The sequence below is a fragment of the Schistocerca piceifrons genome, chromosome 6 (assembly GCF_021461385.2).
Source record: "Schistocerca piceifrons isolate TAMUIC-IGC-003096 chromosome 6, iqSchPice1.1, whole genome shotgun sequence".
In the NCBI taxonomy this organism is placed as follows: Eukaryota; Metazoa; Arthropoda; class Insecta; order Orthoptera; family Acrididae; genus Schistocerca; species Schistocerca piceifrons.
The window spans coordinates 73,124,534-73,151,237 of record NC_060143.1 but is presented as its reverse complement, the minus strand read 5'-3'; the positions used below and the strand labels follow the sequence as shown (position 1 = coordinate 73,151,237).

At 44.0% G+C, this 26,704-nt stretch overlaps 1 protein-coding gene across 1 annotated transcript in view; it reads left to right on the top strand.

Moving 5' to 3' along the window:
* Positions 1-26,704, top strand: part of LOC124803147 (potassium channel subfamily K member 13-like) — a 486,082-nt gene that overhangs the window by 436,488 nt on the left and 22,890 nt on the right. Inside the window, exon 5 of the mRNA XM_047264327.1 lies at positions 23,392-23,580. Within this exon, the coding sequence (XP_047120283.1) occupies positions 23,392-23,580 (189 nt within the window). The remainder of the gene's footprint in view (positions 1-23,391; positions 23,581-26,704) is intronic.

Here is a 26,704-nt window from a genome sequence, read left to right as displayed (position 1 = left end):
AGTGAACAACTGCTGACCCAGGTCAAAAGAATACGGTGCTGAGGGTTTAAAGCAAAACGGATACTTTCCTGTGTGCTGGAGCTGCAAATGTGCTCACCACAAACAGCTATCATCGCGGGTGAACTCTGTGCTCAGCGGTGCAAAAATCTGAAGTCCGCGACCAGGGCGCCCCCACTCTCGAACGGTGGACTCCAACTCCATCTGCGACCTGGGCAAACTGTGTTATGTGTGGACCATTTCATACTCAAACGGAGTCTCAGGCTAGCATAACCGCACAAACTCCCAAAGTCATCCACATGTAGCAGCTCTAAAAACAAACTCCAACTGACAACTGCACGTAGCAGGATTTGCTCCGCGCCAATCGTGTTATCAAAACTCCGTACTCTGCCTCTTTCCAAGACCTTGGAAAAAGTCCCTCCTCCAACGGAGTGACTTGCTACCAAAAGTTATTGATGCCCAGAGTACATCTTCATATGTCAGCATATGATTTCCAATAATGATGCTCATTTTCAGCACATGCGGGGAATCACTTGGCGTGAGAACAAGCAAGCTATAGCAAGCACTACCTAATATATTCTAAAACTCCGTGCATAAAAGCTGGATTCTTCCAGGGCTCATCCCTCGGGATCTGTTGGTGACAGAATGGTAGGCACACGTGTTCTGGACACCCCTTGGGAAGGGAACATACGCATACCCAACAGAAGGATCGTCTTAGTGCTACTATTCAACGTATTAATGTTACACATTTCTTCCGGCTTAGGCAAATGGAACAAATCTGTTGGTTCTTTTTTGATTTGATGTTGTCTACGGAGGCACCGTTAGTGCATGGGCTGTTTCCTAATTTTCAAAAAAAAAATTACAGTTTTTCGTACTAAAACCAAGCCGTGGATAAAGATGGCTACGCACAGCAAATGGCTGAAATGTTTGCGATATGTTCCTAACATCACGATCTCGAACAGCCTTAAACATTTCTTGATATCTTCATCCGCTTCCGGGATACAGAGTTGCAAACTCACCTACTTCTACACGTAAAATACGCACTAAAATCAGGTATGAGGCGAAATTTAGATAGTTAAAAACTGCAAGAGACAGCTCAAATTTTAACGTTTTATTCTCTAGCCATTTATATAAAAGTACTCTCTTTTTTAAAAATCTGTATTGTAGTTCATGGGAGGCTCCTTAGAAAATCCCATAAAGGGCTTATTACCATTTTTTCGTACCACAACTGAGCCGGCGTAGTCGAGACGGCAATAAACAGAAAGTGGCTAAAACTTTGCGATATGTCCCTAAAATGCCGATCTCTAAAAGACTCTAAATTTTATGGACATCTTTTTCCGTTTCCGAGATACCCCTGTTCAAAGTTAGCTTACAAGTACATATAAAATAAGCACATAAATTCTAGTGTGAGGCGCAATTTAAATAATAAATAACCGCAGAAAATTGCTCAAACTTTAACGTTATCTTCTGTCTCTATGCATTTATCTACATCTACATCTAAATCTACATGATTACTCTGCAATTCACATTTAAGTGCTTGGCAGAGGGTTCATCGAACCACAATCATACTATCTCTCTACGATTCCACTTCCGAACAGTGCGAGGGAAACACGAACATCTAAACCTTTCTGTTCGAGCTCTGATTTATCTTATTTTATTCTGATGGTCATTCCTACCTATGTAGGTTGGGCTCAACAAAATATTTTCGCATTCGGAAGAGAAAGTTGGTGACTGGAATTTCGTAAATAGATCTCGCCGCGAGGAAAAACGTCTTTGCTTTAATGACTTCGAATCCTGCCTCGGGCATGAATGTGTGTGATGGCCTTAGGTTAGTTAGGTTTAAGTAGTTCTAAGTTCTAGGGGACTGATGACCTCAGATGTTAAGTCCCATTGGGCTCAGAGCCATTTGAACCATTTTTTTTTTAATGACTTCCATCCCAACTCGCGTATCGTATCTGCCACACTCTCTCCCCTATTACGTGATAATACAAAACGAGCTGCCCTTTTTTGCAGCCTTTCGATGTCCTCCGTCAATCCCACCTGGTAAGGATCCCACACCGCGAACGAGTGTAGTGTAAGCTGTCTCTTTAGTGGACTTGTTGCATCTCCTAAGTGTCCTGCCAATGAAACGCAACCTTTGGCTTGCCTTCCGCACAGTATTATCTATGTGGTCTTTCCAACTGAAGTTGTTCGTAATTTTAACACCTAGGTACTTAGTTGAATTGACAGCCTTGAGAATTGTACTATTTATCGAGTAATCGAATTCCAACGGATTTCTTTTGGAACTCATGTGGATCACCTCACACTTTTCGTTATTTAGCGTCAACTGCCACCTGCCACACCATACAGTAATCTTTTCTAAATCGCTTTGCAACTGATACTGGTCTTCGGATGACCTTACTAGACGGTAAATTACAGCATCATCTGCGAACAACCTAAGAGAACTGCTCAGATTGTCACCCAGGTCATTTATATAGATCAGGAACAGCAGAGGTCCCAGTACGCTTCCCTGGGGAACACCTGATATCACTTCAGTTTTACTCGATGATATGCAGTCTATTACGACGAACTGCGACCTTTCTGACAGGAAATCACGAATCCAGCAGCACAACTGAGACGATACTCCATAGGCTCGCAGCTTGATTAGAAGTCGCTTGTGAGGAACGGTATCAAAAGCTTTCCGGAAATCTAGAAATACGGAATGAACTTGAGATCCCCTGTCGATAGCGGCCATTACTTCGTGCGAATAATGAGCTAGCTGCGTTGCATAAGAACGATGTTTTCTGAAACCATGCTGATTACGTATCAATAGATCGTTCCCTTCGAGGTGATTCATGATGTTTGAATACAGTATATGCTCCAAAACCCTACTGCAAACCGACGTCAATGATATAGGTCTGTAGTTCGATGGATTACTCCTACTACTCTTCTTAAACACTGGTGCGACCTGCGCAATTTTCCAATTTGTAGGTACAGATCTATCGGTGAGCGAGCGGTTGTATATGATTGCTAAGTAGGGAGCTATTGTATCAGCGTAATCTGAAAGGAACCTAATCGGTATACAATCTGGACCTGAAGACTTGCCCATATCAAGCGATTTGAGTTGCTTCGCAACCCCTAAGGTATCTACTTCTAAGAAACTCATGCTAGCAGCTGTTCGTGTTTCAAATTCTGGAATAATCCATTCGTCTTCCCTGGTGAAGGAATTTCGGAAAACTACGTTCAATAACTCCGCTTTAGCGGCACAGTCGTCAGTAACAGTACCATCGGCACTGCTCAGCGAAGGTATTGACTGCGTCTCGCCGCTTGTTTACTTTACATATGACCAGAATTTCTTCGGATTTTCTACCAAATTTCGAGACAATGTTTCGTTGTGGAACCTATTAAAGGCATCTCGCATTGAAGTCCGTGCCAAATTTCGCGCGTTTAAAATTTTAGCCAATCTTCGGGATTTCGCGTTCTTCTGAACTTCGCATGCTTATTCCGTTGCCTCTGCAACAGCGTTCGGACCTGTTTTGTGTACCATGGAGGATCAGTTCCATCTCTTACCAATTTATGAGGTCTGACTCTCTCAATTGCTGTTCCTACTATATCTTTCAATTTGAGCCACATCTCTTTATATTTGCATAGTCAGTTTGGAAGGAATGGAGATTGTCCCTTAGGAAGGCTTCTAGTGACACTTTATCCACTTTTTAAAATAACATTATTTATCTAGAAGTGCAATCTCAACGTTTTTAAAAAATTAATATCTCTTATCGAGAAACAACCCAAAAACCTGGTCTTTGGACACCAAAACCGAGCCTCAGATTTAAAGATGGCTATACACAGAATATGAGTGTAATTTTTACGATGTATTCCTAAGATCCCAACCTCGAACAAGATTTTTTTTGGATATCTTTACCTGTTTACGAGATAAAGAAGTTCAATGTCACCCTACGCACACAAAATACGTACGTAAAATCCGGTATGCCCCGTATGAGGGGAAAACGTAGCTTATAAAGTGACGTAGCATGGACACATGCTGTAAAGTGTCTCTGTTATCATCAGAAGGGTTTCGGGAACTACATGTTGTATTACTGGAACACATGCAAAATTTTTGTGCCCACAAAATCTAGTTGTAGGTGTAAAGATTGTTTTATGGTATTTAAACTGCACGTAAGTAAAATATCAAAATTTTATTCAGCCATAAAGATGTTTTCATATTAGTGACAAGCGCTGCTGTGGTTGTGGAAAGAAGGGAAACAGCGGAAAAATCCTGCTATTGCTGGATATAGAAGGCGAAAATGCTTTTACTTAAAACAATCTGAATGAAAAGTTGGACACAAGCTGCCTCATTCCACTTTCCTCAGCACCTACAAAAAGGTTATCTAAAAATTTTTGGCGTGTAAACATACTCGCTTTTTTTATGCTGAGAGGATAGGAGACACGGGAGAGAGACGGAAAAGGTAATAAATACTAGACGATAGTATATTGTGCATCGTTTTAGAAAAATGCGAATGCGGCAGTGGCAGTGTAAGAGATAGAGAGGGATGCAGTGGCAGCGGAACATAAAAGACTGTGACAGAACAGTACTAGGAAAAAGAGTCGGAGCAGAGTGAGAGAAGGAGAAAGTTAAAGTTAGTGAGTACCAGTGATAATGAGGGCCATGGTCTATGAAAATGGCAACGAGGAAGAGAGATATAGTGACGGAGGGAAGAGACAACAGCCGTTGGAAAGAATGATTGAGATAGTAACAGTAAGAGAGAGCCACGGGGAGACAGTGACAGAAAGACAGCAGGAGTAGGACAGAACGAATGAGACTGTCCCTGTGAAACAGGAGACTGTGACAGTTAGAGAGACTCGACGATATAATGACAATGAGTTGGTCTGAATGAGTGAGTGAGGCTGAGGAAGTGGGTATAAGTGCCTTACAGCGATGGGCTATTGGATGTGAGCGAATTATATTTAGGGGAGCTTGTAAGAGTGACAGGTGTGTTGCGTGTTAAAAAGAGCGGAGTGCGAGCATGTTCGCACGTGAAAATGGGTTGGAAAATTCTATAAGCTGCTGAGGAAGCTAGAATGAGGCAGCTGGAATCCCATTTTTCAAAGTCTTTTAAACCGGAGCACATCCGCCTGTTTTACGCTCAGACAGGAGCATTTTTCCGCTGGTAATCCAATGCGCAACGTCAGTTGTCAGTAAAGAATCGTGCAACCACTGTACGCATATAAAATCATTCGCTTGTGTTCATTGACCATTTGCCAACATACACTCCTCTAACTGGCGCAGCTCACAAGTCATAATATCAAAATAGAGCATTAAAATGCACCTGTGTGGTCCTTGCATTGAAGGGCCCATACTGACGTATTTGTGTCGTAAATTCTGACCGTGAATATGTGGAGGCATAATGCAATTCCTTTATGTTGTTTGTAACCTCCCCCTCACTTATCGACCTTAATGACAGTGAAAAATTAAACCGCGTGTACCTAATGGAAATTTGGGAAAAGCAATCGTCACCGAAGTTAATCTGTCGGTAAAGAGGGAGGAAAGGGTTACATCTAAATGAAAGGAAAAATGCAAATGAAACTGGTGGAAATTAATTTTGAAAAGGGGTAAAGTTAATGAAGAAAGTAAATGTGCGGCCGTTACGTTAACAATTATCTAGCGGTAATTAGATATTTGATATTTGGGGGAAATTACGGTCGCCAGTCCTAAGGACAATTACTATAGTAACTGAAAAAGAAAGGTAATTACACATATAATTAGCACTAGAAGCGTGGCAACTGAAGGTTGACACGTGTAGTGTGAAAACTGAAAGTTTATCAGAAGTAATAACTTTCGCTGCACTCTGACTTAATTTAGCAAAAGAATTAATAAAACCGGAAAATCGAAAGTTAATTTAGTGACTGAAGTTAATAGTGAGCTTTCTTTCTGAAGCACATCGAAATCCAGTAAAATACGGTTAGTCTTGGACTACCTCAACAATCATTTCAAAAGCAACTTGACTCTACGCAATTTAGAAACAAGAGATTTAACTTTGAACTTGAATTAAATGATTCTGAACAATTAACAACAGTAAAATTTAGTATGTACCAAGCTGAGCTGCAGTCACAGGTATGCTAAAATATGCTAACGAAACTCGCACTCTTAATTTGTGCTCGTGTAATCTAAACATTGTAGCCAGCTATGTTTACTTTAACTGAACTTTGAAATTAAAGCAGTGAAATCTAATTATATTATTGTAATGCTGGCGTTTGAATTTCAACGACACTCGGGTTCATTTCGGAAAAGGAAGGGACCCTGCTTGGCAATGCAATTGGGACAATGAGCAACAAAGGTTCATGCTAAGTTGCTGTAATTTTGCGAGGCAAATGGAACAATTTGAAAAGCTGAGGTCTGCCATACAGTCCTGAAACTTTACGTCCTTTTAGTCTTCCTTGTTGGTTGATTGAAGGTTTGAAGCCGTCGACCGAGGAGGTGGCGACAGTCACTCATTGTCGGCCGTCGCTGTTGCAGAAGCTGGATGTTGGCGCGCCTTCTTCTCAACACGGTCACCAGACGAAACGGGCTCTTGATGTGCGCCAGCTAATGCTTCCCGTCCGCGACACCATGCCAGAAACTATCATCGCAAGTCGAGCGCAATTGCCTGCTGCCAAACCCCGAAAGCGCGGCAACTCGCGGGAGCTACACACAACACACCTGCTCCACTCGCTACTCCAGCCAGACTCCCTCTCTCTTCCCGCGCTCCACGCGGCAGAGTTAACACTACCAAAGATCCTACACACTTTGATTCTTCACACGACCTATCGATGTAATCGTTCGATAGCAGTTTTCCCTAGGCAAGACCCAGCGTAAAAATACAAATAATCTTTACACAACAAATCAATTATACATCGACATAAATGCATAAATATACAAATAGTAAAACAATTACAATATATAGAGGCACAGAAATGTCATATATTCAGGTAACAAAATAAGGAAAAAATTTACAGTACAATAGATGGAAATAGGAGGATATGCATTTCCGGCGTTACATGTTGCTCTCTCTCTCTTTCTTACCCGTATGAATTATTAAAATACTGTGGTGCCAAGATCAACCTCATTATTTCGTTGCACTTCGTTTATGTACTTAAGAGATAAGAGTTGTAGCATTCTACGAAAGACGCCTAAAATTCGTCGTATAAGACCCCCGCCCCACCGATGTAACTCACTCGCCCACCAACGAGCGCTTTTTGCGCAAGAAGCAGTGAATATCTCGAAATGAAAAGTCGTGTGTGCGCGCCTTTATCTGCAGCGTGCAGTCGCGTTCTTTCATCAGCTCGAGTTTTTCACGGCTTTCCCTTCGTGCTGTCCGTGCGTCAGCTGAAAGCAAAGCCTCCCAAGCCTTCGTCCCGGCGTGGAACCCGCAGTCAGCAGTTACCTCTGTCTTCTTTGCAGTAGGTAATGCGTGTGTGCTGTGACGCTACACCACGCCACACAAGCTTTTAGATATTTCTATTATTACTGCTTTTCATTGTGTTTCTCTTTGACCCACCTGCAAGCTACAAACAAATATCCTTGTTGCCACCGCATGTATATGAATTTACGTGTATGTTCCAGAAATTACAAAGCTGGCATGCGGCAGTGGATTCTTATTTCTTTTTATCGTCAGTCATCTGACTGTTTTGATGTGGCCCGCCATGAAATCCTCTCCTGTGTTGCCCTCCTCATCAAAGAGCAGCACCTACTACTAACGTAATTAATTATCTGTTGGATGTATACCGTTCTCTCTCTTGCCCTACAGTTTTTACTACAGCTCCCTCTAGTACCATGAAGTTTTTGCGCTCATGTCTTATCACACCTCGTCACATCCTGCTCCTTCTTCTTCCCTTATGTTTCTGTCGTCGCCGATTGTGCGGAGAACCTCGTCATTCCTTATTTACATCTGCATCATACTGCGCAAGCCACCTAACGGTATATGGCGGGGGGTACTTTCGGTACCACTATCTGATCTCTCCAGTCCTGTACCACGCCGAATAGCGAGTGGAAAGAATCATTGTCTGTAAGCCTCTGTATTGGCTCTAATTTCTCGAATTTTCTCCTCGTGGTCAATAGGCGAGGTGTGTGTGGGGGGAAGCAATATTTTGTCCGACTCGTCCTATTTCAATAGTAAATCTCTCCTTGATGCACAACGCCTCTCTTGTAACCTATGCCAGTGGAGATTGCGTAGCATCTCCGTAACGCTCTCTCGCCAGCTAAGCGATCTCGTGACGAAACGCGCTGCTCTTCGTTGGTTCTTCTCTACCTGCTCTATCAATCTTACCTGATAGGGATCTCAGATAGGTGAACAATATTCAAGAATCGGGCGAACAAGCGCCTTATAAGCCACTTCTTTCTTGGATGAGTTACATTTCCTTAAGATTCTTCCTATGTATCTGAGTCTGGTATCTGCTTTTCTCACTGCCTCTCTAATGTGGTCATTCCACTTGTAAGTAGGCTGTTTAGGTTTTCTTATTGGTAACGCCACATAGCGCTCTGTATGAAAATCACTGGCTGTGCTGTGTGCAGTCTGTGGCTGGTTTGCATTGTTGTTGGCTATTGTAGTGTTGGGCAGCTGGATGTTTAGCGCGTAGCGTTGCGCAGTTGGAGGTGAGCCGCCAGCAGTGGTGGATGTGGGGAAGTGAGATGGTGCATTTTTGAGAGCCGATGACCTGGACGTGTGTCCATCAGAAACAGTACATTTGTAAGAATGGATTTCATGAACTGCTGTATATATATTATCATTTTTGAACACTATTGAGGTAAATACTTTGTTTGTTCTCTATCAAAATCTTTCATTTGCTAACTATGCCTATCAGTAGTTAGTGCCTTCAGTAGTTTGAATCTTTTATTTAGCTGGCAGTAGTGGCGCTCGCTGTATTGCAGTAGTTCGAGTAACGAAGATTTTTGTGAGGTAAGTGATTTGTGAAACGTATAGGTTAATGTTAGTCAGGGCTATTCTTTTGTATGGATTACTGAAAGGCAGATTGCGTTGCGCCAAAAATATTGTGTCTCAGTTTAAGCACAAGTCTTGTATAATATTTCAAAGGGGACGTTTCACTCTTAAGGTCGCTCTGGATAATTACGCCTAGATATGTTACGGCAGACGCTGTCTCCAACCGTTTGTCATTAAAAGTGCAGCTGTACAGTAGTGGATTCTTTTTCTATGTACGCGCAATATGTTACATTTATTTACGTTCAGGGTCAACTACCAGACCCTGCACCATTCATCAATTCTCTGCAGGTCGTTCAAATTCTTACTATTTTCAGGCGTTGCTACTTTGGTATATACAAATGCATCATCTGCGAATATCCTTAATTAGCATCCGACGCTTTCTACTAGATCATTTACATATACTGTAAACAGCAACGGTCCTATCACACTTCCCTGTGGTACTCCGGATATTATCTTCACATCTGTCAATTTAGTTTCGCTAAGAGCGACATGCTGAGTTTTGTCTGCAAGAAAGTCTTGAATCAATTCGAAGGTCTGCTCCGATACTCCGCAAACTCGTATTTTTTTCACTAAACTGCAATGCGGGATGGTGTCAAATGCATTACTGAAATCGAGGAACACAGCATCAACACGAGCGCCGTTGTCCACTGCGCTATGGATCTTATGGAGGAACAGAGCGAACTGAGTTTCACAGGGTCTCTGTTTGCGAAATCCATGTTGATTTTTGTAGAGGAGATATTCGTTTTCCAAAAACGTCATAATTCTTGAGCATAAAACATGTTTCATAATTCTACAACGGATTGACGTCAACGATGTAGGTCTATAATTGTGTGGATCTGTCTTACGGCCTTTCTTAAAAACGGGAATGACCTGCGCTTTTTTCCAGTCGTTAGGTACCTTTCATTGTTCAGGCGATCTACGATAAATTACTGCTAGAAGGGGAGCAAGTTCTTTCGCATAATCTTTATAGAATCATATAGGTACCTCATCTGGTCCTTACGCCTTTCCACTACTAAGCAATTGTAGCTGTTTCTCAATTCCGTGATCGGTTATCTCAACATCTGCCATTTCGACGTTCGTACGACAAGTGAAAGGAGGGAGTGTGTTACGATTTTCCGCGGTGAAACAACTGCGGAAGTCCGAATTCAGTATTTCGGCCTTCTCTCTGTTACCCTCGGCTTCGGTGCCAGTGTCGTCACTGAGAGAATGAAAAGATGATTTTGACCGACTTACTTATGTTACATACGACCAAAATCTCATAGGGCTTTTACTCAGGTCGGTTGATAACGTCTTACTTTCAAAGTCATTGAACGCTCCTCTCATTGCTCTCTTTACACTCGTTTTCGCTTTCTTCAGGTTTTGTATCTCAGCTAGGTTTTGACCTCTCCTGAATCTGAGATCAGGTGCTCTTTGTTTACGTAGAGCTTTTCTAACACGGTTTTAAACGATGGTGGGTCTTTCTCAACCCTTAAAACCTTACTCGGAACATACTTGCCTAGGGCATACTGAACGATGTCTCTGAATTTTTTCCATTTGTTCTCCACATCTTCGTCCTTATCACCGAATATTTGATGCTGACTGCTGAGATATTCTAAAATTTGTATCCTGTCACCCTTGCTGAGCAAACATATCTTCCTACCTTTCTCAACATTCCTTGTAGGAACCTTCGTAACAGATGCCTTATGATCACTGATACATTCCTCTATGTTAACTGATTCGGTATTTCAGGACTGTTTGTTGCCAGGAGGTCTAAGGCGTTACCCTCATGAGATGGTTCTATAACTATCTGCTCAAGGTAATTTTCGGACAAGACATCCAGAACAATGCCACACGAATCCCTGTCTCTGGCACCTTTGAAGTCACCCCCTGTTGCAACGGCATGATCAGGTTCAAATGGCTCTGAGCACTATGGGACTTAACTTCTGAGGTCACAAGTCCCCTAGAACTTAGAACTACGTAAACCTAAGTAACCTAAGGACATCACACACATCCATGCCCGAGGCAGGATTCGAAACTGCGACCGTAGCAGTCCCGCGGTTCCAGACTGTAGCGCCTAGAACCGCTCGGCCACCCCGACTGGCTCATATCAACACCGATGTTTCACACTAGCAGACTTCTCTTAGCCAAGAGCGCGCTCTTTGCCTGTGCTAGTCTGCTTTTTATGCCCTGCTTGCTTCGTCCGTCATGAGCTACCTCCCTACCAACGTAGCGGAATTCCTTATCTTCTTCTATTTCTCGACCCCTAAGATTGATGTTGAGTTTATCGTTGATCTCGTTTTGCTACGCCACATCACTTTCGTCTTACATCGGTTTACTATGAATCCATATTCTGCACCCATTAGGCTATTCATACCATTCGACACGCCTTCTAATTCTTTTTCGCTTTCACTTATGATAGTAATGTCATCAACGAGTCTTATCATTGAAATCCCATCACCGTAAGTTTTAAACTAAACCCACTCCTGAATATCTTCTGGTAAACCTTCCGGGATGTAAGGTCGTGGTCCATGAAACTCTTCACCTCCTAACGTTCCGTCCAGAGCTGCGCTGGACATCTTCAGAGGGGTGTTTCTCCTCCGGTGAGTCTTGCCGACTGACGGGTCTTTTTTTTCCTTTATTGTTATTTTAACACCTGAACAATCAGGTAGGCTGGCAGCGGCATGCTATGCCGCTCTTCAACCATAGTGTTGACAATAACAGTACAATAATGGAGAATTAAAATGAACATAGTGACGGGCAAAAAATAGTGGTAACAGATACACAGAAACCACGGAGCCGTTCACTCTCGACGATAACGACACTGAAAACACGTTGACATGGCGCACATAACACCGATGAATCCGATGGCACAAGTGAACGTAGAAGCATGACGGCGGACACTAAAAACACAAAACGACGTCACACACACGAGACACTGATGGCGATGATCTCCGGCGCGTGAAAGTCCACATAGCATGTGCGAGTCCGTGGACCTGCTAAGAGGGGAAGAAGGGTGAGGGGGGGGTGGAGAGGGTGGAGAGGGGAGAACAAAGATGCCAATGGCTGAGGAGATGGGAGGAGGAGTAGAGGGACTGGGGAGGGGAGGCCCGGGGGAGGAGTGGTGAGAAGGGGAGGAGGGACGGAGGGTGCCCAAAGGAACAGACACAGGAAGAGGGAGGGAGGATCAAAGTTGGTAGGAGGGGTAGATGGAGGGGAGGAGGACATCATCAGGGAGGGGGAGCTGGCGGAAGCCACCTTGGGAGAGGGTAAGGAGGGTGGAGAGATGGAGACCGGGTGGGACGTGGGAATACAGGCGCGGCAGCAGGCGAGGGTGGGAGAGGGCGGGTGAGACAAGCTGATGAGGAGGATCGAGTTTGCGGGAGGTGTACAGGATCTGTATCCTTTCAAGGAAAAGGAGGAGGTGGGGGAAGGGGATGAGATCATACAGGATCCGCATGGGGGAGGGGAGAGGGATGCGATAGGCGAGGCGGAGAGCATGGCGTTCAAGGATTTGTAGGGATTTATAAAAGGTAGGGGGGCCAGAGATCCCGGCCAGATGGGCGTAACAAAGGATAGGGCGGATGAGGGATTTATAGGTGTGGGGGATGGTGGAGGGGTCCAGACCCCACGTACGGCCGGAAAGGAGCTTGAGGAGACGGAGTCGGGAGCGTGCCTTGGCTTGGATTGTCCGGAGGTGAAGAGTCCAGTAGAGGCGACGGTCGAGGGTGACACCAAGGTACTTAAGTGTGGGAGTGAGGGTGATAGGACGGCCATAGATGGTGAGATAGAAATCAAGGAGGCGGAAGGAAGGGGTGGTTTTGCCTACAATGATCGCTTGCGTTTTGGAGGGATTGACTTGAGCAACCACTGGTTGCACCAAGTGGTAAATTGGTCAAGATGGGATTGGAGAAGGTGGTGGGAGCGCTGCAGGATGGGGGCAAGGGCAAGGAAGGCGGTGTCATCGGCAAACTGGAGGAGGTGGACGGGGGGTGACGGCGGCGGCATGTCCGCCATGTACAAAACGTACAGATGGGGGGAGAGGACGGAGCCTTGGGGCACACCGGCGGAGGGGAAAAAGGTGTAGGAATCCGTGTTATGGATGGTGACGTAGGAAGGACGGTGGGAGAGAAAGGAACCGATCACACGGACGTAGTTAATGGGAAGGGCGAAGGTTTGGAACGGGTCGGACGTCTGAGAGCGACTTATATATCGTAGAAATGGGCGTGACCAGAGTTACACGTGATATGCAGAGATAATCTTTGTCAGAGATAAAACTTAACTATCGATCGTAATCTCGTCACGGATAAAACTGTCTAGCAATTGTGTAGTGCTACTGTTCAAATATCATTAAGTTTCATGGTCTCTTCTTTCCGATTAAAATTATCCCTAAGTTTATATATTTCAATTGCTTCTCTACAAAGCCGTGGGTAATAGTTCGTCGTCGTAGATAAAATTTTTGTTTCGGAAAACTTCACTTGATGATTTCCTGACTGAAAAGCGTGTTCTGCTACAGCCGATTTATCTGTTTTTCCTAATCGGCAAAGACTTCTGTGTTCTTTTAACCGTGTATTTACGCTTCTTTTTGTTGTTCCAATATAAACTTTACCACATGTACACGGAATTTTATATACGCCACTGGCTGATAGAGGAGCGCGTTTATCTTTTACAGACCGGAGAACATGACAAATTTTCTTAGTTGGTCTAAAAACAGGTCTAATATCATGGTTACTTAAAATCTTTCCAATCTGATCCGTTACTTTCTTTATAAAAGGGAGAGAGACTGTATTCTTCCATCGTTTTTCGGGCTTGTCCTTAGGCTTTTTGTTGTTTGGGTGCAGAATTCTGCTTACTTCTTTCTTTGAGTAGCCATTTTTCTCAAAAGCGTGCTTCAGATGTTTTAACTCGACGTCTAGATACTCCGGCGTGCAAATCCGTCTGGCTCTGTCAACGAGACTTTTAATCACACCTCTCTTTTGTTGTGGATGGTGGATACATAGTTTAGGTATGTAAGTACTCTGATATAGGAAGGTGTTTCAAATGAAAACCTTAATTATCTATTATTATGCAAAATATGTTATAAACAAAAAATTACAGACATATAATTTTTCGTCGTAGTCCTCATGACGTTTAATGCCCACATCCGCTGCGGAAGTGTATGGATACCTCACGAGAGGAGTCGTTTTGTTAGTGTACCGGTACGTAGGCAGTCGAGCACCACTGTTTCCGCCTCTCCACCGCTTCTGAAATGGTTGGTTTGCGTTCCAGTGCTTCCGGGTACATGGAAGCCACTCTGGGCAAGGTCTGACGAGTACGTTGGGTCTTCGAAATATTCAGATTTCCTGTATTGTATGGATGATACGGTTGGAAGATCGTATGGGTACGAGCATTGTTGCGTTGCAACAAAACACCTATAGTCGAAAGTACTCGTCATTTGCTCCTCATTGCAGAGCGATGGTGAATTCGTAACAGATTTGAGTTTGAATTACTGGTCACTTTTAATCCTCTTTACGGACAATGCTCCAAAAATTTCCCCTTTTTACATCCAAAGAAAAGGTAAGCATGAATTTTCGTGCCGGTTGTTGAGCGCGGAATTCTTCTGGTTTTGGCGAAGGGCTATGGTGCCATTCCTCGCTTGAAATTTTAGTTTCGGGTTGGTAACAGTGCTCCCAAATTTCGTCTCCTGTAACAGTTCTGTTCAGAAATCCATTACTTTCGACCTGGAAGCGACGAGAAAGTTCTCCACGTGCATCTACTCTACGATATTTCAATTTACCAGTCAAGTGACGTGCCCCACACATTGCTGACACTTTATTGAATCACAGGGCATTACTGAGCTGAACCAAGGCTAACATCTAAAACAGTGGCTATTTCATTTCCAGTAATACGCCGGTTTTCCTTCTCATGCTCTTTCAGTGTGGCATTGTTTTGGTTCGTCACTACGGGTTTTGCTTGACAGAGACGCGGAGCGACTCGCACAAAAGTTACGCCTCTTTCAAACTTTCTGCGCCACTGGTATATTTGCTGCAAGGAAAGACAGACGAATCACCGTACAGCGCTTTCATCCTCCAACGCATCTGCACGGATTCAACAGCTTCACAGCGCAAAGAAACTCATCACGGATCGCTGCTGCAACGCGCTACAAGTCGGCAGTGGGGCGACGATCTTTGTACTGGGACCAGTTTCTCGTTCGTTAAACAACAGGCTGCCAACTGTCGGTCATTTGACGAAACACAGGGATAACTCCTGCCAACAGCCAAATCGATAGTATAACTTTTAATAATATTTTACACTTTTAAAGTTTTCGTTTGTACACCCCTCATACAATACACTGTTTTGGGCAACTCGGGACATCACCCTAATAAGGAGACCTCACTTACCGTGAGGCCATATTCTAGGATGGCCTCCGGCTGTGCGTCTGAGCAGGACTTTGAGGTTTTATTATATTGAGGTTCTACACTTATTATGACCCAAAAAAGATAAGAAAAGCCTAAGCTAAATGTAGTATAAGACAATGCTGTTCTTTAATAAAATACTTAATCATAATACTCAAACCTAACCCAAGTCCTACAAATGATTTTCGGGCAACACGGGCTTAGTAATACTAGAGTCCGTGTTGTTGCCCGTTGCCCTTTTTTAAGCCATCATTAACTTAAACACACTGATGTGTACTCTGCGGCTGCCGCGAGTGAAATGAGCCAGCAGCAGCCAGAGCAGTAGCGCGAGCTGATAAGACGTCACGCGCTCCTTATCATGACGTCACTTCCGCTGATAAATTTGATTTTCCAGCAACACGGGCTAAGTAATATATAGCAGCGCGCTGCTATACATTACTTGGCTGAATTAGGAATGGTAATATACAGTAATGTCACCTTGTACTTTAATATAATTTGCTAATACACCATCAATTTCATGGCTGTGTGACTTGTCCTTATGCTGGTGTGTAAGGCGTGTGACCTTGAAGGGGACTTAGCCGCTGAGCGAGGCAGCCGGGCAACACGGGCCCTAGATTTACTAGGCCCGTGTTGCTGGAAAATCAAACTCGGGATTGCGTAATCGGCACTGATAAGGCGCGCTGGCGCTGTGCGCGCCTGGTGGTGGACAGGAAGTACATCCTGTTCTGAGGCAGCAGCAGTCTCATTCGACTAGAGGCAGCCGCACGAAGCACACAGCCATGCCGTACAGGAGGAGAATGTATAGAAGAAGGAGCAGACTACCAGTGTACAAGACAGTGGACACTTTCAGTTTTGTTCCTAATAATGTTTCTCAAGAAGAGGTACTGACTGGTCCTATCACATTTGTTGGTTGCAAGATTAACTTTTCATGTACTACTACTGAACTTGTTCCTGGTAATTCATGGTTAACACTTGCTATAGTACGAGGTAGTGATAAAGCATTACAAGGATTGGAGTCGTACTATGACAGAGACATTATCTCTTATCGCACCTTTTCAATTGGTGTACAAGGTGATAGGAACTATGGAACAGGTGTGGTACATACTGATAAACCATTTTCATTATATACAAGAAACAGGAGACGTGTTAATGCTAATGAAAGAATCAATGTTTGGGCCAAGATTGATGGTGTATTAGCAAATTATATTATTTCTAAAATTAATGTAAAAAAATAAGAGGGCAGGTAGAGTGCGTCATAACAAGTAACTTCCATGCAGCAGCCCATGCTTGCATCCTTTAGCGTTCGGCGCTAGGCGTCATGTAACACCGTCGTGCGCCGCCGGGAAGGTAGGCATACAACCTGCCATCCGTGTCAAAATGGTAGCACTTATTCCAGGCGGGACAACACCAAGAAGTATCTTCCGCCTTTGCTGACATGCGAACGCGTCGCATTTGGCAATGCAAATGCGGAACCTGTGCACACAGCAGAGTCTGATTCGCCCTGCATCAGCGTATCAACAAGCGAGGACACTCCTCTGTTTGGTATTGTGTGGAGCGGGCGCGAAATCACTTTTATTTGGGGAGGTGGGGGGGGGAGAAGGAGGGGCAAATATGCACTGTGCTTATGGCCTGAGGATGGAAATGCTACCGCCGCTCAACGGTTGTACGTACAACGGTTTCCGAAACGTCAAGCGAGTAAAAGATCCACGCACGTTCACCACCTTCCGAAGGTCACCTATGAGAGAGAGATGCACTTGCGACGCGTTGTCCATCGACAAGGTATCAGAATGACGCATACGCATTTAAAGCCTGCATCGAAACCTGCTGCATTCATTATGTGATACAGGTGCGAAGGGCGCCTCAATAAGCTCATGGAAGTGTTATTCGAGAAATGGGTGTAATTCTTTCCACTGTCTGGCGCGCGTAGAATAAAAATGATTTTCGTTCTTATACCCTTCATAAAGTTCAAGCTCTTAACACAGTACATTCTCCGTGTCGCATTGACTTCTGGCAGTGGTTTTTGCATTAGTCTGCCATTCAGTCTGAATTCCCCCACTTCCTACTTTTTATGGACGAGGCATCATTTACAAGGGAATGAAATTAAAATTAAATAAATACGATTAGCTGCCGACAGGCGTTGATATACATCTACGGGAACAGTTGAAAATGTGTGCCCAGACCGGGACTCGAACCCGGGATCTCCTGCTTACATGGCAGACGCTCTGTACATCTGAGTCACCTAGGGAACAGAGGATAGTGCGACTGCAGGGACTTATCGCCGGCACGCTCCCCGGGAGACACACATTCTCAATTTTTAGTCCACACACTACAATGGTAGTGCCCCTGCCATTATACTCATTACTCGCGGCAGACAATCCACCGAGTCCCGTAAGAGTTCAGGCAATTCGTGTGCATCCGCACTGAAGGAGGTCATCAGGCGGTTAGCCTTAACGATATGAAGATACCATCCGGAAATGTGGGTCTCACGGGGGGCGTGCCGGCGATAAGTCCCTGCAGTTACATTATCCTCTGTGCCCTTGGTGGCTCAGAAGGATAGAGCGTCTGCCTCCACGTTGATGTATATCAACGCCCGTCAGCAGCTAATGGTATTGATTTAATCGTAATTTCATTCTAGGGAGCTGCAATGTCACCAATGGCATCTGTTCTTCCGAACAGGTCCAAAAGAACAGATACCATCTTCATATATTTACAACGGAAGGTTTGTTCAACAGCTACGGGCACAGAAAAATCTGCACGTTGCCTTTGTTCGTGGTCGGCAAGGGCGCTTCTCCGTCACTCTTCGGGCTGATCTGGTAGGCGACAACCTGATTGGTCAAAACATGCTTCCCGAACGACTCAACTCAAACAGATACTTAATCTTCTTAAGGGAAAAACTTCCAGAGTTACTGGAAAATGTCCCACTCAACGTGCGACAGCGCATGTGGTATCATCACCATGATGTATCTGCACTCTTCGTCACGCGGTGCGAAATCATTTGGATGAGAATTTTGGTGAGAACAGGACAGGGTGCAGTGGACCGTTGACATAGACTACACTTTCCCCGAAATTGAACCCATCCGATTATTTCGTTTGGATGCACCTGAAACATGTTGTTATGAATCACCCAGCCCTGGTACCATGTCGATGCGAATGGGTTGTATGCCTATCTACTCGGCGGCGCTGTTAAATGACGCCTAGCGCCGAACGCTAAAGCCGTCCTCTCACGGGACGTGAAAACCCGCGTGGACGAGGATTCGGTGACCTCAGAGAGTGGAATTCCACGTTCCATTACATTCTGAAGTGTCAAATAAAGTACCTCACATGCAGTGGACCGTTGACGTAGACTACACTTTCCCCGAAATTGAACCCATCCGACTTTTTCGTTTGGATGCACTTGAAATATGTTGTTATGAAACACCCAGGCCTGCTACTATGTTGACTCGTATGAGTTGTATGCCTATCTACTCGGCGGCGCTGTTAAATGACGCCTAGCGCCGAACGCTAAAGCCATCTTCTCACGGGACGTGAAAACCCACGTGGACGAGGATCCGGTGACCTCAGAGAGTGGAATTCCACGTTCCACTACATTCTGAAGTGTCAAATAAAGTACCTCACATGTGAAATTTTTGCCTCGTGGATAGGAACGTAGCCCGAGATGCGACATCGATTTCCGTCAGAAACAAAACATAGGAGCCGCCATATTGCAAGGCGTTATACATAGTATTTGGTGGATTTTCTTTCTCATATAATACTTGCTATGAGTATAAGTTGTTCTAAAGGATCAGCAAATAGAGGATCTCTCAAAAACGCGTCGTTTTAGCTACTATTTGTTGTAATAAAATAACAGTAAACCACATATCGGTAGTTAAAGGCTTCCTGTAGCTGATATTTTTAGTGCTGTAAAACTTGTGTGCTATGTATGTATACCGATTCAATGCTACGGTACAGTTATGATCTGTCAAAATCGCGTCTTTTTTGGTACAACTTGCATATTAAACATCAAATAATCGCATTTTCAGATACAGTCTTTAGACAGCGTATGCCCAGATGTTAGCATCGTGAATGAATGTACTACGAAGAGATAGGTAGCGAGTCCGAGTACAGTTTCTTCCCTATATCTTTTTTTCACATTTTGTTTTCTGAAAGATAATGTGTCTTTCTTATTCGAATTCAACAGAGGTATTATCACAATAACCCATGTTATTAATTATGAATAGTGAATTTGTTGCAATTTTTGATGCAAATGGAATGTTTTCCCAGTGACCAAAAATCTTAATACGACTGCCGGTCTGTATCTCAAAGTAACTAAAAGTTACTCGTTGAAAGATTTTGCTACTATGAAACATCGGCAAAATATATATGCCTGTCTCTAAGTTTATGGACTGGCTCATGTTTATGTCATGCCGAAACATATCTTTTTCATGATGGTGAGCAGATCCGGAAAAAAATATTATTTTTCACTGGAATTAAATAAGGAAACGAATCTCGATATTTGAATCCTTGTGATCAAGTATATTATTTCAGTGCGTTGGTAGTCAACGCAACATCGAGAATATGGATATTATGCACATCGCAAACTGACGTTAGACGCTACATTCAATTTAAACCCGAAACTGCGATGAAAATTCAACTGAGTTAACGAATAACTTCTGTTAGAATGTATCTCAGATGGTTGTACAGCGTTATGTAGTGTTCCTCTTCTAGCAGTTCGCTGTTCATATCATCGAAGAATCAATGCTCTCCTTCGCTTTTTTCCCGACTCTTCTTCGAAAATTGCTAACAGAATTAAAGCAGCTATTCCACGCGCCTCCTTTTTCGTAAAGAAACTGTGTGACCTGAGAGCCAAATTTCGTTGACAAGGGGAAGGGAATAAGTCGTGAAAAGTAAACTTGACAGGAGAAGCAAGAAATGGTTTTGACACTACACAGAAACTCCGAATTAATTTTAAATATGTATTTACAGAAAACTGTCACATTTATGTAAGAAACATGATTATGCTGTACAAATATTGCTATAAAATGCATGATATTTGATATCCATGTAGTCCAATACCTCCAGGAGGTCTTTTTTCTTAGCCTCACTAATGAGGCCCATCGTCCAACTGCTGGCAGAGACCGAACTGCAGAGATGTTGAAATTTCTGTGCTCTCTACGGTTCCATTTCATTGATGGAAATTCTTTTATTTCTGTAATGAACAGCTTATCCCTCACAATTTTAATCTAAGAAGTAGGACTGGGAGCTGTGTGGAATAACGTATTGCATACCGAGGCGAAATCATAGAAATCTTCCTCTCCCATATTTACATCACTGAATGGCTGTACATTCGTTTCTTTCTCTAATGGTATCAGCTATTTCGTCAGGAGTAATTGGTTGTGAAACCTTCTTTCTGACGGTAGCGTTCTCGCTTCCCGCGCCCGGGTTCGATTCCCGGCGGGGTCAGGGATTTTCTCTGCCTCGTGATGACTGGGTGTTGTGTGATGTCCTTAGGTTAGTTAGGTTTAAGTAGTTCTAAGTTCTAGGGGACTGATGACCATAGATGTTAAGTCCCATAGTGCTCAGAGCCATTTGAACCATTTTAACCTTCTTTCTGCTTTTTATTATGCTGAAATCTCGGCCACAAGGCATGTAGGCATACCCCGACGCTAGAAATTTCAAACTGACGTTATGAGCCATACTGTTTACCACTGCGTATATTAAATTTAAAAAATCCTATTTTTGTTTTGGCCAGCGCTGTTTTCACAGCACACAGTCGAAGTCAGAATCAGTGACGTATGATTGTCTCCTTCCCAAAGCAGGCACGTCGATATTACGAAACCTTCTTCGTTTTATCTGCACTCTATGTTGATTAAACCAAAAAGAAAATTACCTAGATGCAACCAGTTTTGGTTCCGTATGCTGAGTGCAACTTCCGTACCTCATGCCCTGCAGCCTGCACAAAGTAAGTATACGTATCGATTAGGTCATAATAAAACGTAAAACTAGGCGTTGTCATTGAATGTAATCACGTAAATTTCATTTTAGGCGGAAAATATGGCTTGCCAGTTTGTGTGGATCATGTTTCGGAGGCATTTGTCGTATTAATAACTCCTAGTAACGTTGCTGCGAGATCAAGAACACAGTAATGAACGGTTGGTCACAGAGTAAAACCTGGTAAATCGGCGGCTTGCTGACTTACTCTCATATCGATGCCGTGTCACGTGATGTTACTACAAGCTCCATCTTGTGTCGTTTTTAGGAACGCAACCGCTCACACCTTTGACATTCTGCTACTTCTGTGCCAGTGTCGATGTGTCTTACAACCTTTTCGATACAAAATCTACATCTACATCTACATGGATACTCTGAAAATCACATTTAAGTGCCTGGCGGAGGGTTCATCAAACCACCTTCACAATTCTCTATTATTCCAATCTCGTATAGCGCAAGGAAAGAATGAACACCTATCTTTCCGTACGAGCTCTGATTTCCCTTATTGTATAGTGGTGATAGTTCCGCCCTATTTAGGTCGGTGTCAACAAAATATTTTCGCATTCAGAGGAGAAAATTGGTGATTGGAATTTCGTGAGAAGATTCCGTCGCAACGAAAGACGCCTTTCTTTTAATGATGCCGAGCCCAAATTCTGTATCATTTCTGTGACACTCTCTCCCGTATTTCGTGATAATACAAAACGTGCTGCCTTTCTTTGAACTTTTTGGATGTTCTCCGTCAGTCCTGTCTGGTAAGGATCCCAAACCGCGCAACAGTATTCTAAAAGAGGACGGACAAGCGTAGTGCAGGCAGTCTCCTCAGTAGATCTGTCACATTTTCTAAGTGTCCTGCCAATAAAACGCAGTCTTTGGTTAGCCTTCCCCACAACATTTTCTATGTGTTCTTTGCAAATTAAGTTGTTCGTAATTGTAATACCTAGGTATTTAGTTGAATTTACGGCTTTTAGATTGGACTGATTTATCGTGCAACCGAAGTTTAACGAATTCCTTTCAGCACTCATGTGGATGACTTCTCACTTTTCGTTATTTAGGTAAACTACCACTTATCGCACCATTCAGATACCTTTTCTAAATCGATTTGCAATTTATTTTGGTCATCTGAGGACCTTATTAGTCGATAAACGACAGCGTCATCTGCAAACAACCTAAGATGGCTGCTCAGATTGTCTCCAAAATAAATACAAATAAGGAACAGCAAAGGGCCTATAACACTACCTTGAGGAACGCCAGAAATCACTTCTGTTTTACTCGATGACTTCCCGTCAATCACTACGAACTGTTACCTTTCTGGCAGGAAATCACACATCCAGTCACCTAACTGAAACGATATTCCGGTAAACACACAATTTCACCACAAGCCGCTTGTGTGGTAGAACGTCAAAAGCCTTCCGGAAATCCAGAAATACGGAATCCATCTGAAATCGCTTGTCAATAGCACTCAACACTACATGTGAATAAAGAGCTAATTGTGTTTCACAGGAACGATGTTTTCTAAACCCATGTTGACTGTGTGTCAATAGACCGTTTTCTTCGAGGTAATTCATAATGTTCGATCACAATATATGTTCTAAAATCCTGCTGCATATCGACGTTAACGATATGGGCCTGTAATTGAGTGGATTACTCCTACTACCTTTCTTGAATATTGGTGTGACCTGTGCAACTTTCCAGTCTTTCGGTACGGATCTTTCGTCGAGCGAACGGTGTATATGATTGTTAAGTATGGAGCTAATGCATGTGAAAAATTATTTGTTTGGACTTACTACGTTTCCCCTGTCAACGCCTCAAGTGATAGTGACAACGGGTGTTCGGGAGCGCCGAGAACTTAAATCACTTTAATTAGTTCGATCCGTGTGCTGATGGTGCTGTCTCTCGTGAGGTCGGGTGTCCCGTCGGCATCCACGTCGGCGTTTACTGCCTCGGCCTGTGTAAGCACGGCTTAAGGGATACAGATATGGGCTCCCATGTGAAAGTTACTTGATTAACTCCTCCATCTCTCTCATTTCTTACTTTCATTTTACAAATACCCTGTGTAAGGTACAGCCGCTGGCGATGTGTGTTTTACTCAGACTCTCTTACAGGAGCCGGACTACCCGCACGTGCACTGGTACCGGTTCGGCAACTTCGTGTTCCTGGTGCTGGGCTGCTGCTGCATCTACTCGCTCTTCAACGTCACCTCCATCGTCATCAAGCAGTTCCTCAACTGGCTCATCGTCAAGCTCGCCTGCCGCGGCGTCTGCGGCACAGCCGGGGGCCCGCGCAGGCCGTCCGTCATCGCCGTCCGCAAGGTACTGTACACCAGAGTACTGTACAGTATAGTACAGCACAGTAGACAAGCAGCGTGGAGCAGTGCTCGCCAGAGGGATGAGTTGAGAAGCGCGCAAACAGCCCTTCCCTTTGGGACCTTGCTGGCTCTTTACTGTCGCCTGTCACGTGATGGGAGACTTGACTATAAAAATTTTCCCAATACAGTCCCACTTTTCTTACCCTTGCAGAACATCTTGAAGCGATGCTTGTTCTTGCTGTGTATCTTCTGGGTCTCGGGCTCGTACAGGATGTATCATAATTAATGGCGTAAACGCATACAGTTGAAAGCACACGGTAATAGAAGCAAAAAAAGTCTCAGTAAACAAAGGGTCGAAAATGCACACCTTAAGAGCTACGAGCTATTTTTCATCTTCGATACTCTGAATCAAATCTCTTCTACTGCAAGTTCTTAGCTTTCCATATTTTGGGAAGTGATAATATGGACCAGAACAAGGAAAAAACGTCCAGTAAACATGTGCTCTAAAATACACACCTTGAGCGCTATGAGCACTTGTTCACCTTCGCTACTTTGGAATAGAACTCTTCTAATGAACAAGTGCTTATAACTTTTAACGTGTTTACTGGACTTTTTTTCTCGTTTTGGTCCATATTATCACTTCCCAGAATATGGAAAGCAAAGAGCTTGCAGTAGAACAGATTTGCTTCACAGTAGCGAAGATGATAAATTGTTCGTAGCTCTTAAGGTATGCATTATCCACCCTATGTTTACTGAGACTTTTTTGCATCTAGTATCGTGTACTTTCAACTGCATGCGTTTACGCCATTAATAATGACACACCCTGTATTACATTGCTTACTGCTGCTATTGACGGTGAGGATTTAGCAAATAATCATTTGTTCATTGATTGATGGATGTTGTATGTTGTCCCTGCTTGACTGCTCCTTAAACCTCATTCCACCTTCTGCTTCCCTCACAATATCATTTATACAGGATGAAAATTATTTGAGCCAATAAACTCTGGAATGATGCATTGAACCTGAAAATACTTTTTCTAATGTTTTTACATGTGTGGCACCATTTTACGAGGACATCAGATCTTACCTACAGAAGAAAAAAAGGAGAACATACAATTTTTAATTCTTTATCCCCAAGAGATAACAACATTAATACAACATTATTACCTCAATTACCGTGGATGTTCAGAAATGCCTCCATTGACGTGTAGACAAATGTTACACGGACTGGTCAGGTGCTGTCTAACACTGCAGAAACGTCTTTAATTCGTCCTGCTGTTGCCACCATCTAAGCAACCAGATCCTCTTGAATCAACAGGGTTTTTATCAACAACGTTGCGCATCTCACCCCACACCAAATAGTGCAGGGGGTCAAAATCAGGAAATCGAGTAGACCATGGTACAGAACAGCCTCTGGCAATTAATTTCCCTGGAAACTCGGTTCAAGAATCGACGCACGGGACGACTGAAATGTGCCGGTGCCCCGCAATGCTGGGACCACGTGTGTTGTCCTGTAGTGACAGGCTCGCTGCCTTGGCAATGCTTTGCCAAGGAAATTCTAATGGAATGGAAATGAGCTTTTGACGTCATCGGCCGGGAGGCCCCTTGCGGGGCAGGTCTGGCCGCCTTGGTGCAGGTCTTACTACATTCGACCCCATATTGACCGACCTGCACGCCGAATGGGGATGAAATGATGATGAAGACAACACAACACCCAGTCCCTGAGAGGAGAAAATCTCCGACCCAGCCGGGAATCGAACCCGGACCCCTAGGACGGCAATCCGTCACGCTGACCACTCAGCTATCGGGTCGGATGGGAATTTGTAATAATGCCTGCCATTTATTGGCATAGGTAGGAGATATGGCTCAGTTAAACAGTCACCAATAACACCTGGCCATACACTCACAAAGAAATAAGCTTGATTAGCGCGAGTAAGTGCGGCATGTAGATTGGTCTTACTCCAAACATGCGAATGGTGAATGCTGATCAACGCATCACGCCAGAATGTTGCTTCATCTATAATCAGCACAGAGGAGAGAAATATGTTAGGAATTTGACAGTGCTCTAGGTACCACTGTGAAACCTGTGTTCTGAGCAGATAATTATCGCATTCCAGGTGGTAAGTGAAATTGATGGAACGATTACTCATAAAGGGCCGTTTTTACGATCGTCAAATTCCTGTCCATGTCACTCGCAATCGCGTGAGTGCTGATGGAATAATCTGGCTCTACATGCTGGGAGTATGCGTACGGAACGATTTGAAGTGGAATGATCATATAAAATTAATTGTTGGTAAGACGGGTACCAGGTTGAGATTCATTGGGAGAGTCCTTAGAAAATGTAGTCCATCAACAAAGGAGGTGGCTTACAAAACACTCGTTCGACCTATACTTTTGAGTATTGCTCATCAGTGTGGGATCCGTACCAGGTCGGGTTGACAGAGGAGATAGAGAAGATCCAAAGAAGAGCAGCGCGTTTCGTCACAGGGTTATTTGGTAAGCGTGATAGCGTTACGGAGATGTTTAGCAAACTCAAGTGGCAGACTGTGCAAGAGAGGCGCTCTGCATCGCGGTGTAGCTTGCTGTCCAGGTTTAGAGAGGGTGGATTTCTGGATGAGGTAACGAATATATTGCTTCCCCCTACTTATAACTCCCGAGGAGATCACGAATGTAAAATCAGAGAGACTCGAGCGCGCACGGAGGCTTTCCGGCAGTCGTTCTTCCCGCGAACCATACGCGACTGGAACAGGGAGGTACTGACAGTGGCACGTGAAGTGCCCTCCGCCACATACCGTTTGCTGGCTTGGTAGAAATGTAGATATAGACAGCTTTCTCAAATTGCAGCTTGTTCTAGTAATCTACCCGGTCACCGCAGACAATGATACAGAGCAGTAAACGGTGAATGGTGCTGCGTACGGTGATTAGGGTATTACTGTTGATAAACCCACTGTGCTGCTTATCCGTTGTGGTTCATTATGAAGTAAGAACTAACGATATCAGCACACTCATTCCGAGTGTTCGCTCTATTAGCAGCCGCGCGGGGTAACCGTGCGATCTGCGACGCCTTTCCACGGTTCGCGTGGCTTCGCCCGGCGGAGGTTCCAGTACACC